This window comes from Metopolophium dirhodum, chromosome 9, assembly GCF_019925205.1.
Source record: "Metopolophium dirhodum isolate CAU chromosome 9, ASM1992520v1, whole genome shotgun sequence".
Lineage (NCBI taxonomy): Eukaryota > Metazoa > Arthropoda > Insecta > Hemiptera > Aphididae > Metopolophium > Metopolophium dirhodum.
In genome coordinates this window covers 25,132,954-25,151,708 of record NC_083568.1, presented here as the reverse complement: position 1 = coordinate 25,151,708, position 18,755 = coordinate 25,132,954, and the positions used below count along the sequence as shown (strand labels likewise).

The window sequence follows — 18,755 nt, the reverse complement described above, 5'->3', positions numbered from 1 at the left end:
CGGCGCTTGACTAATTAAACGATGTATAGTTAACGAAAACGACTACGACGACGACGACGACAATTCGTTATAAATTAGTATATATTATTATTATTATTGTACCATCGTATTATTATGTGGCGACTGCGTATCGTACCAAAACGTACCTATGTATACATATTATGATGTACAATTTCCGTATAATTATTTCGATAACTTTGAGACGGATGAGTGAGAAAAAAAATTATCTTTGGCGCCACGAAATGAATAATCCGATACGCCCTACACTATAGGTACCCTATATACTATATGTCTATATGTGTGTGTGTGTGTGTGTGTGTGTGTGTGTCTAGGGTATGCGCTCATATTACGCAGGTATACGTAAGGTATCCACCTCGCACGCGTAATGATGTTATTTTATATACACGAATATACGCGATACACCTATATTATAACTTCTGTGTAAGTATAATATGTAGGTAGTGCGCGACGGTAGCCGGAAACGTTATAATTCGACCACGCGGTGACACGAAAAATAATAGGATTTATTATTTTTCGGACGCGTTTTTTTGTTACTATTATATTATTACTTATTATATAGGTATACCCACCATAACTACAAAGTCTTCGTGATTGCGTGCGCACGCGATTCATCCCTATGTCATTATGTAATACCTACCTCTTTAATATACAATATTATATATATATTTCTACTGCTACTACTGCACGTGTGTACACGATGACGAAGATTGTACATATTATAGTCTTACAATTATTTTTAAGCGTAATAAATTACATAAATATATAGACCGGTTAAAAATATAAATGTGATGCACTACCTATAGCAATTGCACCGCGCAGACACACATAGCTATACATAGGATACTACTCACGGAAGGTCGTGCTGGGCATCGGAAACATCAAATGATCATTAGATTATAGTAGATAAGTACCTGTTAAACGATTCGAAAAATGTAATAGGTCTGGGTATAAGACTGAATTAATGTATACCTACTTCTGCCTAGTTCTATAGTATATTAATACAATCCGCAAGGGCGCCCGCAGTGAAATCCGGGGAGGCAATGCCCCCCTCGCTGTTTTAGCTGATATTTTCATCACTGGTAACCCCCCCCCCCCCTTCCCTTTTGGTTTATATTTCTGCTGGAGCTATTGGCTATCCACATTTTACTTTACGCAATCGGCATGGACCGCATAGGTCGTTAGGTACGTATATAGATCTAAATAATATTATTTTATTGTCAACTCCGGGCCTTAAGAGGACGCTCAACGGCATGTATAATATTAGGCGCCTATAGTGTTATAATACGACACAACGTTTGGACGGCCTCGCTCATGCAAATAATACCAAAGCGATGTTTTGAACGTTGTACACATTTAACAGAACAATTCATTACAACAATATATATATATATAGGTAGGTAGGTAACGTAATAAGATTTGCTTACGTCGGATATAAAATAATACAGGCACTATATGTATACCTTTACAGAGGTATAAGTACCGTCTGTGTGGCGTGTAATCTATATATATATATATATACTGAAACAGCGCGACTCGACGTATATTGGTTGGCCCAGTCCATTGATCAAGTTCCGGTCGGTTTTCGCGAATCATTAATTTCCCGCGAGCGTTTGACGTCAAAACCGCTTTCACGTCACGACCATAATAAATCCGCTGATGGATGGTAAAATGATGATACGACCCGCCGCCGCTATATATTATTATTATTAATTATTATACATTATTATATGCGACCGTAAACAATACCACGGCGGCAGCGTAGGTAGGTATTTGTGGACAAGAGTTTTACTATTATTATTATTATTATTATCATCATTATTCGGTTCTCTTAGGTGCGTAATATACGTTTTATTTACGATACGTGAAACTATATAATATCTAAGTAATATAATTTGTTGACTATATACTAATATTATACAGCAGCATTTAATGTTTGCTGCGAAAGGCCCTTTCACGTGCTGAAGGGAAAAAAACAACATAATCCACAGCGTGGTATTAAATGCGTAGGTATATATATATATATACTTTGTATACTTTGCCTACTTAATTTTAATTGGTCATTACACCGTTTCATATTTTTAAGACGTTTCGTATTATTTTTTTTACCGGTTTTAATAAAAACGTTTTTCGCATTTCCCGCAGCCCTCCTTAATGTAATTGCTCGGTTATACTATTATACATGTATATTCGCGCGTGCACCCTATCACCGAACGTAGGGGGGGGCGGATTAACGACGGCCATTACACGAGTTTAAAGAAAGGAGGATAAAAATAATAATAAAAAAACACGAGTAAAATTATTACGTTAATTTAAAAATAAATCGTCTAATTTCAACATCCACCGTGGTAAGACGTCATGGGGTGGGGAGGGGCTGAAGAGCGTTTATATCGTAATATCGCTATACACCATAATAATATTATTATATACTGCACCGGTGCGGTGGCGGTGGTGTATAATATAATACACGCGCCTTAATAATATAATGAGTTCCCGTGTTATAACTTATAATAATAATATGTAAAGCCATTTTGGTGTGTGTCGTCAATATAATATACGTATAAGCGCGTTCTGTTTAATAATATATAATAATAATATTATTACACAAAGTTTCCGGCCATGTTTTTGTGCGCGCGGGATCGATAAACAACGGCGGCGGCTGTGATGGCGGTTGTTGCGGCGGAACGATATTATTATAATTCAAACGGTATATTATATATTATATATATATAATAATTTATATACACCACCGCCACGATAATATTATATATATATACCCACTGCGTACTTACATGCACTGCGTATACGTATAAATATAGTTATCATCTCAGGGGGTGCGTAATAAAAACGGTACGCGTACACAATGCGAAAATCATGACCCGCTCCTATACCCCTCACTACCACCCGACTTTAGCTCACTCGCGGAGTATAGGTATCTGTATATACGATACAACATATAATAATTATATTTGTATATTACAAGCATGCCCTTATTACATATAAATAACACGACCGCGACGGTCCCGCACGGTAAATTCACTACAGCATGCGCAAAATCTGCGTAAAAATTTAATAACTCCAAAACTATACCGCCGCGGTTTGGGCGTTTGTCACTCGCTCTACGGCAGCGAGCGGTGGATAGGGCGAGCTTATTTAGGCAGATCCTTCCAGCTATCGTTATACAAATACATAATATATGCGGGGAAAAAGATTTCTACACATAGCATAATGTGTACACTGTACACGAGGTTTTCAAAACGTTGTTCAAACATTCTGTTTGAGATTATTCTTCAGCACATTGTCTAAAATATATATATATATGGAATACCACACATTTCACTTTCGGATACCCAAAAATAAGATTACATATTTCAATAAGATAAAGGTGTTATATAAGTGTAATAATATTTTATGGCAAATACCGAATGATGATTCATGTACTACGGAAGATTGAACTTTAGATTAGATCACAAAATAAGAGAATAATACTATGTATATGATTTAAGTCTCCATCTATAAAAAGTATGGTACAGCTCACAGTGTAGGCCATAGTCCACTCGACCACCACCCGTGCGTCCACCAATATGATTGACTGATTGCAGAAATAAAAACCAAAATATATTATTATAAAGTTATATGTATAGTTACCTATAAGTTGTTTTTAATTTGAAAGTTGACTAATAACGTTTTAATTGTTACAAATCTCAACATAATAAAGGAAATACATAAAAAACTAAATAAATATATAAATTTAGGTATATTATAAAATAAAATAAATTTTACATTGTAATATATTAGAGAAATAATTTCGAGAGATTTCTAACGCCAAAGATAGCCAAAACCTTTACCTGTGAACGCATTATCTGTTTCAGTGACTGCATTCTGATGCGTATTACATACAAGTCACAGGGTCATCTAAATATATTGAAATCATTGTAAAATTTTGTGACTCAACATTAAATGTACAACACTGTTTTTTGCAATGAAATGTCCAGGAAACTGAGGAAACTACGAGGATACAATATTATAAATTATGATCTACGGTGCAGTGGATATATGAAGTACCTTTATAAAATAATATAGAGTACCTACATCCGAGTGTATCAGGAATATCTGATTATATTACATTGAAATAACATTTAAAATATGTATCAAATTTTCGCGATAAGGTGGATATACGCCCTGTTAGTTAGTCGTATAATATTTGAACAAATATGTACCGTCATAATATGACGCATACACGGTTTTAAATTAAGGGCCTGTTGCGAAATAATATATAATATGCGTACCCATACATACATTTATGCAGCGTATATACGTGCATAGATCGCTTAACCCAACCCTAAGTGAGAATATGGAGGTGAAATCCCCCTGCGACCGACATATACCCTGCCGTGGATAGTGCGGATGAGGGAGAGAAGACGTATCCGTCTTGATCTCGTCGGGCTGCCGGGAAAGTGTCGGTGTGGCGGGATTCGTGTGGTACAGAAGGGAGAGACGCAGCGCCTCTGCTGCAGATGTAATATGACTACGCTGAAGTATATACCGAGAAGAGGGCTCGTGCGCCGAAGGCCATCACTTTGCAGTTTTAATACTTTGCTTAAATTTCGACGTGGTCGTTTGTCGGGCGCGATTATGGGGCCGGGCGGTGCAAGGTGATGGACTACGGACACTCCCTCTACAGCTCGCGTTTCTTCTTCACGTGCACAGTATTCGATAAAGCGTTTCGCATTTATAACGACGACGACGACGACAACGCCAAAAACTTTCATTTTATACCAGCCGCTGCTGCCACCACGTAATTTGTGGAAATGAGTTGCCCGCGCTATATTATAATATGTATAATATAATGTTCATGTATCACCCTCCTCCCCTCCCTACTTCTATACCATTTGCGTCGCGAACAAAAGAGCGTGAGTTTTTCTCCATATTTGTTTGGCCTTTGACTTCAAAATGCTTTTTATCCACCAACCTCGGTTATTAGTTATTACATATTTATATAGGAAATATTATATTATTTAAATCTCATTTCAAGAAATAACCGACCCGGACCGTTAATCACAGCTACCACAGCTATACTATGTGCATCCATGACATTTATATTAAACATGTATTATTGTACAAACAATTCTTATAAAAATATATAATACATGACTAAACCTCGGAATTTGCCGCACTAAAATATCATAAGCAGCTATACTTAATGACAAACGAAGACGTCCGCCTATGTATGCACGATCTTCGAGAACAATCAATATCAAACATATTTTAATCAAATGCCGCACATAATAGGACCTAGGAACGTGTTACCTATGATAACCGTATATATATATAAATATAACCGTGATTGAAAAACATTGAAAAATAACTATATTATATGAATTATAACTACCCAATTACCATACTGTAATTGTATAGGTACAATATATTTAGACATCGATATATCGATTTCAAACAGCTATGGAGTAATATTTAATGATGTATTACAAAATAAAGTAACTACCTTTTCATTTCACAATAAGAATGATTTTATTAGATTATATTTCATCGGCACGTCACATAAATTAAGTTAGTTTTTTTAATCACTATAATACCTAATTACTGTTTTTTTAATCCCCATGTTTACAATATTTAGATTCGCTAATTGATTTTCTTTAAAAGACTTATGTCAATTAGTTAAAAACTAAATTAATAATAAAAAAAAACAGAAACAGGAGTTATGGGTAGGGCCGTCGTGGGGGCAGGGTGGCATTGAATTAAAATAATTAAATTAAACCGGGATCAATGATGAACCAATGCAAATCCTCGATTATAAAATATTTAGGTAACTATTTATTTTTCATTATTTAATTATTTTTATGTTTTCTCGGTGAAAATGAAATAGACATCACCAATGGCTTTTCTCGGTGAAAATGAAATAGACATCACCAATGGCCACGAGGGACCACAATTTAATTATAAACATTATTGTTATCTACCTAGTTCCCATGCTTGAGATTAGGTAATTTAGTTTAACGTTAATAGGTTTTTATAAAAATAAAAATAATAATTTTCCACTAAAAATTTATCCGAAAAATGTATGAATATAATATGAGGGAAATAACATGAATAGATTAAGATCGATTAATATAAATTGATTAATAGCATCATTATTTTTAGTTATATTAAAAATAGCCTTAGCGTTGAGAATTAAATTGATTATATTAGGGTTATTGTTTCATGGATGGTGAGCGGGAACGGTTTTACATCGGTAGGTTTTAATTAGGTTATATATATATTTTAATAAAATATTTCTAGCCTTTGCTCTTGTTCTAAAAAATCATTAAATAATTTCTAGAAGCTCAAGTAATTCTCCGGGATCAAGTAATTAACCCCTTTTTACAACCTTCGGACTAAAAAAAATACAACATATTACTGCGTTTATGAATATTATACGATGGGATTGCAATAATTTGTATATGGAATTTATACTATGATGTTTTTTTTTGTTTTTTTTGTTTTTTTTGTTTTAATTGATCTTGAGCCCGGCAGCTTAGGCTATTAGCTATTTTTAGTTTACTGTAGGTTATTAAGTCGGTAAAGGGAGGAACACGTGTGTGTTTTGTTTGGCAGAATTTTTGATTGGGGGGGGGGGGGGGATTGGCGACACTTGTTCTCTGGACACCGTGACTTGTCTGAAGAAAAAATGCCGCCCATGGCCGAGGAATCGAACTCGGGTCGACTGCGTCGCAGCCGACGCCTTAGTCCGGTCGGCCAACTATGATGTTTATATTGTAGACTATTATAACTAAATGGTTACTACAAATATTTATAAGGTTGGAAGTTAAGGTACCTATATTTTAATTTTTTTCCCTGACTGCGTTTAGTAACAGTCTTCCCTTCCCCCCGGATTATGTTTTTTGTATATAATTTATTTAAGGTACCTCTCTCCTTCCCGACGAATATTATAATTTAATTTTAATACAAACATTTAATGCTTTATTACATTGTCGTATAAAATATAAATGTAAAACATTTTATTCGGTCGAATATCATTTCGAATGAGCATACAAAATACTTTTAACAATTTAAAAAAAAACGTAGATACCTCTATTATGTATATTATATTATAGCAAAGTAATAATACCGAAAGACACGATATAATGTGTACCTATTATAATATTATTTTATATACCTAGGTATAATATTATTATTTATTATAAATATAATACACAATTCTCCTTGAATAAAATTACCGTTGCACGTTTTCTATACAATTTTAAACGTGCTTGTTTTTGCTTTCTCGTCATATTTTTAAACGAAATGAGTACATTTTGTGTTTATATTACGACTATAATAATAATTTCGTGATGTAATAACACATTTTTCAATTCATCGTTCCATAGGTGCACACAATATTATATTTACACGTACCATGATACGCATATATACCGATGAACCCGAGATATATAGGTACAGACATTGTATTAACGGTACCTATAATATAAATGCCTATACGAGTGTATAATATATATGTACTATTATGGTTCATGGCCATTTTATTATGTATTTATCGAGTATTGAAATATTGCCATAATATTAAAATATTTTAGACACGTATTCGAATGTGTACGTATTGTACAATCACGTATTCGTGTCATATTGGTACCTGTTACTCGTAAAAAATCAATCATACTTAAAATATATTTTTTATTGGTTTTTTTGTTTTTTAATTTCATTTATTGATTATATTATACTTAAACGAAATAAACATACCGTCGTTATTTCATTATAATATTATAATACACTCGAATTAAATAGATATCGTGGTTAAGCTTGCGTAAATAATATTGTACCTACCTTTAATATTATACTGTTATAAATACGGATAACGGAACGCCCAAAATCATTATGATGAAATATACCTATACGGGTAAAAGTATAATGCAGTGTATGTTTTACCGACTCCCAAAAATGTTTAGTAAACGTTCGATAAAAGAAGAAAGGGAAAAAGCTTCTCCGCTAGAATAAACGGGCTAGTGTACAGCAGGGTTCATAATATTCTGCGCCGAAAACGCGTTGCTTTTATTTTTTTCACATCACGTACGCTATATATATATTTATATAATATATAGTGTTTGAACTGCAGTTTATGTCCCATCCATCACCTTAAAAGAAATCTTGGCAGTGATTCCCGAGAAAACCGCAGATGAAATATGTTTAAAACGCGTGGGTATAGATAAATCAAAAGTCAAATAAAATTTATTTCAACAGTGATGCCTGAAAGTGTGTATTTTGATCATCGGAAATTGTTTTCATATTATTTTTTATATAGGTATAAAATATATAAATTATAATAACAATAGGTACTGCATATAGATATAATATGTGTGTGTGCAATAATATCATATTTTTCATTTTATTTTGATATACTATATCTACATATAAAATGATCTATTCTACCCTATAAGTCTAAGAGTAATACTAACCTAACTGCGAAATATGTGTACGAATATGTCATCCACCATGACGCTGTTGTCCTGACCAGACAGTCAAATTACAAAAATATGATATTGTTTGATAACGTTTATTATTTCAGCGGTTTTAGTTATTCTTATTTTTCGATGTAGCAAAGTGAATCAAAAATATTACCCTATTATATAATAGTGTTTATTTTATGATTTATAAGTGGCACTTTTCCCTCTACAAATGTGTGTCTTATACAGTTATATTAATAAGGTCATTGTCCGTTATTCGTATGCACTACAACTGTGATGCACTTATTATAATAGTTCAAGTTTAAGGTATGTTTATAATTAGTTTAATTTATTTTATTGAAATATTTGTTAGTTTTTATTTTTAATAAATCCGACCTAAAATATTTTAGGCACTATGAAACCTCAAAATATTCTAAAATAAAAAAATGTATTTAATGTTTTCGTTTTGAAATGTATAATATAATAATGTGGAAATATGGAATCACTGCAGATATTTGGTCAACTATTTACAGGACTTCGATGCACCGTGATGTTTGTATTTTAAAACACGAAAAGGGTTTCGAACATAATATGCGTATACTCGCATAAATATGTTCAATAAGCTGCGTCTATATTTATCGAACGAAATATGAGTGCCATATATAATATTATGATCTATATATTTATATGATTTACATTCTATTACTGAATGTACGAACATATTTATATATAGATAGTTATACATTCCACATTCTGTAGATCGTTTAAACCACAACGTTTAAATTGCCAGTCGGAAAAGGTATATATTTTTGATTTTATACGTGTTTTGGATACGGTAAATATTTATTATGTATATAGTATATAATATATATATATACTGTATGTTTATGAGAAAGGGATGTGGGTAACGAGTAACGACGATATATATAAATTATAAATGCTATACTGCAGCTTCACCGCGTGGTTGCGCTCAAAGTCACACTTCTCGGATTCGCAGGTACGTATAAAACGTCGATAAAATAAAAAATAAAATAAAATACCCCACGTCCTTTTATACATATAAAACGAGTATATAATATATAAACGGCGAAAAGTGCGCATAATACTGAAATATCATTTTTAAACCGTCGTAAACAACGGTTATAAACGGTTATATTCGGGCGAACCGAAGTTGATGGATGCGTTTCGAGTGGCAAACCGGACAGGTTTATACTGTGCCTATACATATATACAAGTATATTATATGTATAGAGACAGATAGAAAGACGCCTCGCCTATAATAATGGAGAGTATAATATTATACACACGGTGTATATATTATAGCCTAAACACACACACACACACGCATAGTCGACACAAAGTTCACCATGAGCTCTGTATAACGCGTCTGCTTGAGTATTCTAAACACGGATTATAGAAAATGTTTAGCCACCACATAAAATGTACAAACTATATGTATACAGTATACACATAAAAACATACAGAGTGATTCTTATAATAGCAAACACTATCATTTTCAAGAGAAGCCTTGATTTTCAACCGAATTTTGTTTTTTGGAAAAGTTTAAGATTTGGACCTAAGAGCAATTTTTTATATCATTACATTGCCCTCGTAATTTTCTTCATTAAATATTTTGGTGAACAATTTTGATTTGGCAATCACCTATCTTTAAAGTTTTTTTTTTAAACTATGATTAGAATATACATATTATAATGTATTCTACACATATAAATACCTAAGTGTTTACTATCTATCCAGCGAGAGAACACGTCGATTCTGCGCATCTCAAATCGAAACCCTGCCATCGAAACCGGTTCCATTATGGTAAAGTGTCATGTGGGGATGCGCAGAATAACATATTTTCATCGGGTCACGGAGAGTTCTCTCGCTGGAACGGATTATTTTTATTGTTATTTTTAAATGGTGCAGCATTAAACATTTTGCGGGTTATATCCCGTTACACTTCACTTCTTTTATCAGCAGTAACAACGAAACATGTCTTTTTATATTTGATGTTTAACGTGTATAAAATAGCAAACCAATAAATGAGTGACCGTAAAAAAAATTAAAAGTGGACTGTTGTCTCGTGAGGGGGAAATAAATATTAAATACATATAACTATAATATACCTACATGTGAATTGTATGAATTGTAATATATCTGGAGCTATCCGAGAAGAAAATTATCCAAAACTTAACATTTTTAAAAATGATAACTGTCAAAAGAACCGCACGGAATTGATAAGTCTGCAGGTTTCTATAGTCGGTTAGGTAACGCATATACAATTTTTATTCGCGGTCATGTCGATAGTCGCGAGTTTACTATATAACTACATATTTTCGCAGATGTTTTTTTTTTTTATATTTCTTCACAAGCTAATTAATAATCGATTAATGTAATAATAATTGACACTGCGTATGCGTGCACGTGTGTGTGTGTGTGTGTGTGTGTGTGTGTGTGTGTAAATCGGAATATTTGGTAACGTGCGAACAAACAACTGACTCGCACGCGTCTTGTTGTGACCGTACATTTTTTTAGGTCGTTCCCCGCGGGGCAGGTGCAGAAACGACGACGAGATCCTACTCGCGGACCGTTGGACGCACGCGAAATACGTTCAATTTACATTATTTTTTTTTCATAAAAAATAGATACAGTCGATGTACCACACACACGCATATGTAAGTAAATGTATATACCATCAGAATACGGATAAATGTGTATGGTAACGGCGGCGTTTCGGTAATCGTCGCTACAGCGACTCGCGCATAAATTATTGGTACGCGTCGGAAAAGAAGAAAAAAAAATAATGCAAAACTATACCAAATAACACGGCAAACCGGGCATGGTGTTAATTGTCGACGGGACATAATAATCGTTGAATTTAAATTTGCACTAATCGATGACTTTAAATGATTGCTATATTATAACATACCTATTATATGCCATTAAATTATAACTGCTGCAGCGCCCGCAAATGAATTATCAATAGGTAACGGTAAATAATAAACATATTTAATGATGGTACGTATATATTATGGACATTTAAATGTAAATCTATATAAATGTGTATACATTTAAATATTTAATATTATATTTTATAATTTATAATATTTCGGTCGTTAGGTTGTTTTTAGATATTGTATGAAATTTATTGCGTCTTATAAGTCACTGCTGATTACCATACCCACGAAACAAAAATGACTAAAACACAAAGTATCCAATGTTAATAAAAAGATCAATAATTGTACGAAAAAAGTATTTTAAAACTCTATAACAAAAAAACAAACTAATGTTTTTTTTTATTAAGATATTTATTTTCTGTCATCTGAAACAATAGACAATTTAGGTCTAAATAAGTAAAAATGTACTCATCAATGTCACTTATAATGTACGATCCCGTTTCAAAAAAAGAATCAAAATTAATCTTAAAAAAACAAACAATTTAAACAATGTCTGCTGTTTATTTTATTAGGCACCTATTTCAATTACGTGGATAATGAATGGCTAAGAGGATTGGTAGTGTTGATTTTCTGTTTTTGTCTAACACACGTGGAACATAGAAATGTAGACGTGTTTTCATTCCAATGTACCAATTGATCTTATGAAATGATTCTAAAAACAGATTTGAATTTATCGTCAAGTTTACTTGAGATCGGCTTTCCTAGATTTTTAATTTTTTGATTTTAACTTCTCCGTAAATTTTAATACACCGTTTTTTTTCAGTACGAATTTTTTTAAGATTTAGGGGGATAAAATCCAAAATGCGGGAAAGTCGATCTCAATTAGTAAAGACAAATAGACGAATATGAATTAAAATGTGTTTTTAGAATTTTTATCGCTTCACTAGCTCAATCGGTACCTTATAATGAAAACACGTCAAATTCCTATGTTCCACGCGGTGACAGACAAAGACATAGAAAATCACCGCTTCCAATCCCCTTGATTTTTTTCCTTTTCGATAAATAATTAATTTAGTATATTATAGGTATAGCCGTACAAATAGTGTGTCAATTACCTGTAGACCGCACATATATATGTATAGGTGCCTAATATGTACATGCAATCGAAATAGATTTACCGACATCTTTGAAACGTATATAATATAACGCGGTTGCAACGAACCCTATATTATACGTCATACATACATACTGGCAGGTATAATAATATTCGTTTGATATGAAATGATTATTTTTAAATGAAATAATATATGTATAGAAACTGCAGAACGATTACACCTTATAATAACCAAAACGATTCAAGGCGATGTATAATTTTTTTCTTTCGTACAAAATGGATATATTTATAAAATTACAAATTTAATATACTAATATATTATAAAATAATGTTTGTATTCTTATATACGCAGCGAGTGTGTCGCTGTACCTACATCATATTATGTGTAAATTATACATTCAGACAGGGAGAATCGTATTTTAGATTTGTTGGCCTGTCTATCAGAGAAAGATTGCCTTGTAATTATTTTCAAACTGTATAGACAGTAGACTATATATAAAATATACACATGCGTTTATACATTTACCGATGTTACTCGGAATTCCGTTTGTCGAGTAATTCGGTAGTCAAACACGCGATCATCCTCGAAGCGTTTTTTGAGCCAGTTTTAAAAAAACTATATATATATATAGGTACCTACTACCTACTTATGATCCAAAACGATTTTATTTATATATATAATATTATATACATATACGCATTTATATAATAAGTACTTGTTAGCTGCAACTCGTAGTTTCGATGTTTGGACATAAATTAATACTTAATAATAACTAATAAAATTCTATTCCCATATGGCTATATTTATATACACATGTAATATATATTATATTATAAGTTAAGTTAAATGATTAATGACTAATGAATAAAATAACATAAAAAATATTTAAAAAACAATATTTCTAGACTTAAATTTATACTAAAATATGAGTTAATAGGTGTGCATAACTACTGACGATTGATCAGAACTCAGAAGCCAAATACGAAAAACTATGGCAGTCGGTATTTCATATACATAAGTACCTATATATTAGTTATTAACGCATATAAGTGAAAAAAATATTATTGACACTTTGTTTCATTCTAAACTCACAGTTTACGTTGATTAACCAGACCACTTCTAGGGAATTATATAAAAAAAAACTAAGAAATTAATATTTAAAACCTACATTAGGTATATTATTTACAAATAGAAGATATTATAGCTGCAGCCGTATATGGTAATTATACGTGGCAGGTTTTTTTTTAGCGTAAATGACTTTTAGCGGCACTGCTAAACGCTGAAAACGTGTTTTATACATATGTACATAGGTATGTGTTGGTATACATACTTATATTATAATATGCCAACGAAAGTAACACGAATGTTAAATAATAGTACAAACATTTCAATAAGTATAGTATACTGCAGCTATATGCAGACGCACAAACATATTATATTGTATATCATTCAACGTACTATATATCAACTCATATACCTACTCTCGATCCGAATATAATAATTTATATTATACGTATGATGGTAAAATTGTGTTTTTACTGTATTTTATTATAACGTATGTATGTATACAGGTGTCAGACAAAACCACGCTATAATGTGTCTAAAGTTTAGGCCAGTTACGACAACGAAAAAATTGTGTTACATTGCAGAGCATGTATCGCTACTGCACCGCAGCTGCAGCACGTGCGCCTGCAGCTAGAGCAATGACGAGAGATTTCAAATGCCTGCAGTAACAGGGTAAATGCTCAAAACAGTATAAATATAATTAAACTAAATATACACGCCCGTATTCAAGTATGGTAAATTTAATTATATATGAATGTAATAGTTGTACCTACGTCGGTACAGTGTTTAAAATGAACATAAAATATGTAGATGCATGCATGTCAACTAAATAGCCAGGCGTTGCCTTAAACAGAAAACAATATTTCGTTTTGGAAATATGCCTGGAATTAAATTATTAACGGCGAAATCGTATTTAAAGGTTTATAATCATTACAGCCTTCACTTAAAAATTGGAGAAAAAAAAGCCAAAGCTTGAGACTATTAAAACTCGTTAATAATTAATATGATAACTTTCAGGGTGCAGTATGAGGGCAGTGGACTATTTTTTTTTCTTAAATAACGTAGTTAAACAATATGCGCGAATAAAGGAAATTAATACAACAGCAGTGATGAAGTTCTAAGGTGTTAATATTTAACTATACCGTAACTGCGATCATTAAAAGAAAATTACGTTTTATAGAACCCACGTCTAGAATAATTAGTCACGGCTTCAAAACTAAGTACACGGCCATTACTCTGATTGGATTATATACAATCAGAACGAAGAGTGGGAAGAAACTTGTGTTTTGTTTTATCGTTTTGAAATGTGTAACGATAAATTGCGTTAAGAAAATCGTAATTTTATATATATAAATTCCTACCTATATAAATGCGTGAATATTTATATACAGGGCGAGCGCTCCTGCATTTATATGTGCGTTTACACGCTGCGGGAGAAAAGAAAACCGCAATGTCTCGCCCTGTATATAATATATAATATATATACCTATACATTACCTATAGGCTAGGTTAGGTTGAGGTATATAAAATTTTAATTAAATTAGTCGATTTTTATAAAAAAAAAACCATGAATTTTTCTACTCATAACAATTATAGGCCAATGACACAATATATAAACACCGAAAAAAGTTACTACCCCGAACTTCAACCGGTAGGAGTTATCATATTAATATTATAATATGTGTGTCACACCGACAATATTTTATACATTCTGTATAATTTATATATATATAGGTACGCACAGTTACCCTGTCGGCCCATACAAAACGGTTGTGAAAAATAATACGCCGGCTGACCGGCTCTAATTAGATTCAGACTATATAATATGATCACGGGCACGCAAAGTATTAAAAATTATTAACAGCGTGTAAACTAATTAAGTCAAATCGAGATGTTTTTGCTACGCTCGTTATGCTCTCGTTTACCTATAACACAGAAACGTGTTGAGAACTAGTAATGAGAGCACGCGTATGAGGTACCTATACCTATATATAAAAGTGTACTGTGCAGAATAATATGTAGGTACATACCTATAATATATTATGCATGTGTATATGTTCGTATAAAAGAGTTTTGTAAGTGTTGCAATTATAATATGCGTTTAACAAGGTTTTATTAAAACAATTTTCATAAAATATTCATACATAACATATTCTACTATAGGTACATAGAATATATAGGTATACAATTATATACCTAACTATTATACGTGGATTGGTATATAGTTATTCATTATGTATTTTAGAAGTACACGATCATTTGATTTTTTCGTTCATTTTAATTATTATTATTGTGAGTCAGAGAAAGTAGATTTATTTTGTAAAATTTAAAAAAACATTCAAATATACACGTGCACCTAGGTATCTATATAGCGTATTACAAAACGTGGGTATACACTATACACGTATATAATATGCGTCGTGAAAGTGGCATAATTATACCTATACTTATATAAAGTTGTCGTAATAAACATAGTATTAATTGATCTTTAGCTGATGTACCTATATATATATATATATATTATAAAAAAATTTAATTCACTAAATATCGAGTTAAAAATTAAAATAAAAAGACCATTTTGATAATGACTAATATTGACAATAAAATATATATATACTATATAGTATATAATATATATAAATAATAAAACTCCAATAAGACTTGAACTCTGCAGTGTTAACGATACATAGGTACCTACCTATATAATAAATATATAATTTATTGTACTATGTATATTTATTGTAACTATAGAAATTCAAATAAAATATATAAATGTGCCTCCTATATACGGTTTGATGTAAAGTTATTAATTCTGTGTGCGAGGCTGACGTAACTACTGCAGTTTATCACTCCGGAATGAAAAAAAATGAATCGAATAGAGATAATACTATAATAGACTTTGGTTACAAGTTATATTTTTCGGATTCAATTGAATCAGGAATGTATACATGTGACTTAAGTTGCGGGTTGGTACTAATACCTTCAGTTAGAAGTAGAAATTTGAAATTCAGGGTACCTGCAAGCTGCCGGACCTATATAGATACCTAAAATAGCTAATCTTACCCCAGCTACCTTGGTTATACCATATTATAATATATACAAATGAAACTTCATACTTATTACTAAGTATAAATACTAGCTATAAATACTATTATAGCTTAGGTGTTTACTGTACACTGTTAAAATGTTTCATACCTAAATAGATGTTATGAGGTTGACATTATGTAAGGAAAATTACGTACCTGCTGCGAGTCGGTTCTTGTCGGCGGCGAACAGGAAAGCGTTGCGCTGCATGAACGACACGGGGTCGATGGCTGCGGCCGCGGCCCAAGGGGACTGCATCGGACCGGGTGCGCCACCGCCGCCGTTGGACGGGTGCGGCCGGTGTGCTGGGACCTTGATGACACCCGCTGCTCCCGAGTACTGCAGGTACGTCTTGTCGTCGGTCGGCTTGTTGGCCGCCGCTGCGGCCGCAGCGGCTGCTTGGTGCGCAGCGGCCGCGGCTGCAGCCATGTGCTGTTGTTGGTGCAGGTGGTGGTGAAGTCCGAACACGGCCGCATGGTGATGCCCGGCCGCGTATAGCGAGGCGAGCGCCTCTGCGGGACCGGACACGGCGGCCGCGGCCATGCCGGTGCAGGACGCCGAACGTTTGGACGCCAGATCGTCTGCGCCGCGTCCACCGCCGGCGGCCAACAGACGAGATATGCCGAACGTCAGGGCGCCGGGCGCCGCCGAGGTTGGGGACGACACATCGTCCTCGTCCTCTTCGTCCATACACAGCTCCTCGTCCGATGCACCGGAATCGACGCGGACGTCCCGATCCTCATCCGTGGTCGTGCCGTCCTCGACCGAACTGCACTTGGTCTCGTCGACCATGTTGACGCCGCGGGCGACGATTTCCGTTTAGACGACCGCCGTTAGCCACGCGAAAAAAAAACTTCGAACACTAAATCTCGACGGATAGTATATATTATATAATATTGTTGTCGCGATGAACGAGCCACGCGAAATCGTTTGTATGGATCCGAAATCGTATAAATTATACAGGCGATCCTGTGATACGTGCAAGCGGCGTTAACAACGCGACCGGCGCATCTCGGGTACTACGGCGACGACTGAAGCGGTTCCGTTTTGTCGCATCTAATCCGCGGACGAGGTGCGCAGTATATGGTGACGGGAATCTCCGCACGAAACGACGACGACGATAATAATATAATATTTTTTCAATCGTTTTTTTTATTTCCGTTGTGTTCCGCGTCCGCACGACGAGTGTATACCGATAATACTAAAAATAATAACAATTATTATTATTATAAAATAATATTAAATCGTTGAAGCGCGCTTGCGTGTGCGTGAGACGATGCGTTGCGGCGCGGTTGGACACTGTGTGCGCGACGGACTGCGAGTGGCAGGCGGCGCACGACGTCGGCAGCGGCGGCAGCGCCGACCACCGTCACCGCCGCCCGCCGAGATGGGCGTCCGCCGGGCACCGCCTCGGCCGCGTTCCGATTGGCGGACGGGCGCGCGCGCGGGAAATCAGTACCCGTCGACGATGGAGTGTGCTGCGGAGGGAGTTTGGTGGTGGGGCGGTGGACGACGACGACGACGACGACGACGACGACGATATTAAAACCCATTTAACAACGCGTCGGGCGCGATCCCCTCGCGTATTCCTCCGCCACTGCCCCTCGGCCACACAAAAACCCACTTCGCCACCCGCTCGTGCAATAGTACCTATACGTGTGCTCACCGCGTGTACGGCTGGTGGCCGTGTCCGTACTTAAGCGCGCGGCCACCGCGGCCCCTCACCCGCCGCCACTTCGGCCCGGTCGAAAAAAATTAATCCGAACCGCGCGCTCCGCACACCGAAGCCGTCCACCCGCGCGCGCCGCGGCGGCATATTATAATATTTTATTATATAGCGACGGTACCCATATAATAATAATATGCGATGCTCGTTCGCATATTCTGTTGCAGCTTATTATTGCTTTCCGCCGCACCTGTACCACTGATTTTTTAACGCTTATTATTCTATCATCGCGTTGCCCGCGCAGCGTTTGATGTGACCGAAAACCCACAGCAATTGCGTATAGGTGCCTATATGTATAGTGTTAGATACGACGAGGATGGTTTGGATTTCACCTATCCGAATTGTATACCTTTATATTTGTAGGGCTATGGAGGTAGAGGTGCATGTCGAA

The 18,755-nt window shown here is 34.7% G+C and overlaps 1 protein-coding gene across 1 annotated transcript in view; it reads right to left on the bottom strand.

Annotated features, from left to right (window-relative positions):
• The window catches only part of LOC132952396 (T-cell leukemia homeobox protein 3-like), a 45,863-nt gene extending 27,899 nt beyond the window's left edge, over positions 1-17,964 (bottom strand). The window contains 1 exon segment of the mRNA XM_061024689.1: positions 16,797-17,964. Within this exon segment, the coding sequence (XP_060880672.1) occupies positions 16,797-17,430 (634 nt within the window). The 5' untranslated portion in view covers positions 17,431-17,964.
• Between the last annotated feature and the right edge of the window lie 791 nt (positions 17,965-18,755).